Here is a 3,111-nt window from a genome sequence, read left to right as displayed (position 1 = left end):
TATTCCAATTATTGAAAAGTAGTATGCAGATAAATATAATAATTTAAAACAATTTAAATAAATATGTTAATTTAAACCAACCAATAACGCGGGTTTTTTTCCCCCAAACGATTTAGTACTGTTAGTAGCAATTGTTTGGTGAAGCTGTCTTATAATAATAATAATAATAATAATAATAATAAAAAATATCTGTCTACAAATGATAGGTCTATTTTTTTCATTTTGTCGAAAGAATATCTCTCTGTACATGTTCACACATCTCAAAAACTTCTGTAGATCTCTTTCGAATGCTTGTGTGTGTGTGTATGTACAGATTTTATCTTTATTTAATATCGACAAATAATGATGCGTTCTATTTTAATTCGTCCTTCAACCGCTTTGCATTTTATCTTATCCCAGGCACTATTGTAATATACTTGTATAGTTATACAATTATATAACTATATAATTAGACGTATTGTGATATTGTGAAATTGCAGCTGTCGACTTCAAAAATACACCAGACTACCTTTTGGTGATATGTAAAATATTTTAAAATTTAATTGATTTGATTTAAAAAAAAAAAAAAAGATTGGATTCATTTTTTCGATTTCATTATTTGTGAAACTTTACTGGGTGTACTCATAAATTTGTTTATTCTTGAATTAGTTGGTAGGCCTATATTTTTTTTAATTTCTGCCTGACCAATTCCCAATGGGAAATGACAGCCCCAGATGATTCTGGAACATTATGCGTCTTTATTTATTTGATCATGAAACTTCATTTAACAATTTGGTTAATTTCACTTTTTTTCTTGAGTTATTACATAATATATTCATTATGGTTCAAACATTAGATTCAATCAAAAATAGCACTCCTACTTTGTAAAATGTTTTTAGCAGTTGGATTCATTCAATTATTTTATACATAATTTTGTCCATTAATGTTCATTATGAAATTATTGAAAAATCAAGATTATTGTCCAATAATGTGAAACATTACTACTAAATTAATTAATGTTTTGAACGTGGAAATGTCTTTTCCTTTTCCATGTCTTTTTTTTTAATTAACACGGAAAAATCACCTAATTGTGGAAAAAGGCGTTGAGTTCCTCGTATGCAGGCGCCCGATCGTGGTGCACGTGTACATCATGAAACGGCTGAAGGTTCTCTGAGTGAGCGCTGCGAGTTCCTGATGGGCCGTAAGCAAGACCATGAGCAGCGGAGGAACGTGAGCCATGCAGATTGGTGTAATGCAGAGAATATTGATAACCTCTTTCCGCGTCTGGTGACAGTGACTCCTGTTGTCTTAAAGCAAAGTTACCATTTACACACACCGGAGGGCTGTGGTGACTCTCGTAATCTGGACTGTTGTATTCTGGGGACGTGCCTTTGGTGTACAGAGCCTCATAGGGCGAACAGAAAGAGTGATTTCGGAGGTTATGTGCACTGGATCCTGACTGACAGTGTGTGCTTGATAGACGGGAGCATTGGTATGGATATGCATGCATGGAGAACGACGGGTTAGACACGTGAAAGCGCGCTCCCTCTTGACATTGTTCCGTTAGAAAATTCCTTGAGTTAAGTTGGAGGCACCCAGCCACCAGATTGGTCGTGGGTTGGGAGAGGCCTTTGCACAGTGTCTGTACATATGAAACCACGTCTGGTCTCTTCCCATTCCGCAGGATTTCTGACAGCGCCCAGATGTAGTTCTTTGCCAGCCTTAGAGTTTCAATTTTGGAGAGTTTCTGAGTTTTTGAATAGCATGGTACAACCTTGCGTAGATTGTCCAATGCTGAATTTAGATCGTGCATGCGCGTGCGCTCTCTGGTATTTGCTTTTTGGCGCCGAACTTTCGTGCGCTCTAACCTAGCCGGAGTCATTTTGCGTTTTTTTGGCCCACGTTTTTTGGGCCTGTCTTCGTCCCCATCATCTCCACAATCATCTTCATCAACATTCTCATCATCGTCCTCCCCTGCAATTTCCGACTGAGCCCGGCTGCTCCCGTCTTTCACATCGCCTTCGTCCAAGTCCTCGTCGCCTAGGCGACAGCGCTCCTGCTCCTCGTCCTTCATTTTGGAGTCCTCGCTCCCGCTGTCATCCACCCAGCCCCCGAACTTCTGCATGTCCGGAAGCAGCGAAGGTTCGTTGAATAATCTAGTCAACATGGCAGCGGCACTGGAACATAGAAACACGTTTTAATTATTAAAATTTGCAGTCCAAATGTGTACAGTATAAATGTGGTTTGAAATAATAATGACATCAGCGAAATGTAAAGCTAATGTGCTCTGCCACTAGTGAAGTAAATAAGGATTGTTTTAAATGTAGTTTTCACTGTTATCTGATGAAACGAACTATTCTAAAAACGACGAGTAAAAATGTCATTGACGTGGGATATATGAGTAGGTTAAATCACGATGTCATAATTTTCAGAAAGCTGAGAGTATCGTGGGAGACGACTAATATAAAATGGTATTTTAATTCAGGAAGAGAGACAGACGCCGCCAGACGGTCTCACTCCCCAATTCCCAATTTTTCTAGTCATGTTTGGCCCCTCGCAGCAGGTCCTCGCACGCGGCCCCTGTCTTTTGCTATCAGGGGGGCATTTTGAGCAGCGGGTACCCCCTTCACCCTTTCATTTCTATCTATTCCAGCACATTAAGGGGGGTTCAAAAAACTTTTCAAACGACGATAACATAAAAAGGAAAACGAAAGAAGAGCTGTAACGTAAAGTCAATCTAATATTTAATTGTAATACGATCTTATTTATGACCACAATAGCCAATTCCCGGCTCATCTTATTGAGGGCGGGATCCCTGCTCTCGCTCTACCTCCTGTCCCCTCCTTTCCATTCCCATCTTGTTATATAACCGTAGTATAAAGAAAAAAAACATTAGATAATTAGATAATTTTACTTAAAGTATAAACATCATAATACTATTTTTATGCAATAAAAAACTGTCACTCACAATTTAATTCAATAAATAAATAAATAAATAAACCGGCTAAATAAATAAATCTGACCGCTGATCTAATGAACAAGATTTTATTATGTATTATACTATGTAAACTATTTTTATGTGATATTATTGGTAGTAATGCCTGCATACTGTTAAAATAGGGACGTTAACAG

General features: G+C 37.8%; 1 protein-coding gene across 2 annotated transcripts in view; it reads right to left on the bottom strand.

Moving 5' to 3' along the window:
• Positions 1 to 734: 734 nt before the first annotated feature.
• Positions 735 to 3,111, bottom strand: part of LOC107676581 (neurogenic differentiation factor 2-like) — a 3,142-nt gene continuing 765 nt past the window's right edge. For both annotated transcript variants that reach the window (XM_016471159.1, XM_016471166.1), the window contains exon 2: positions 735 to 2,156. In XM_016471159.1, the coding sequence (XP_016326645.1) occupies positions 1,064 to 2,156 (1,093 nt within the window). In that variant the 3' untranslated portion in view covers positions 735 to 1,063. The remainder of the gene's footprint in view (positions 2,157 to 3,111) is intronic.

Source organism: Sinocyclocheilus anshuiensis, unplaced genomic scaffold (assembly GCF_001515605.1).
Source record: "Sinocyclocheilus anshuiensis isolate Anshui unplaced genomic scaffold, SAMN03320099.WGS_v1.1 scaffold1729, whole genome shotgun sequence".
Lineage (NCBI taxonomy): Eukaryota > Metazoa > Chordata > Actinopteri > Cypriniformes > Cyprinidae > Sinocyclocheilus > Sinocyclocheilus anshuiensis.
This window is presented reverse-complemented; position numbering and strand designations above follow the sequence as displayed.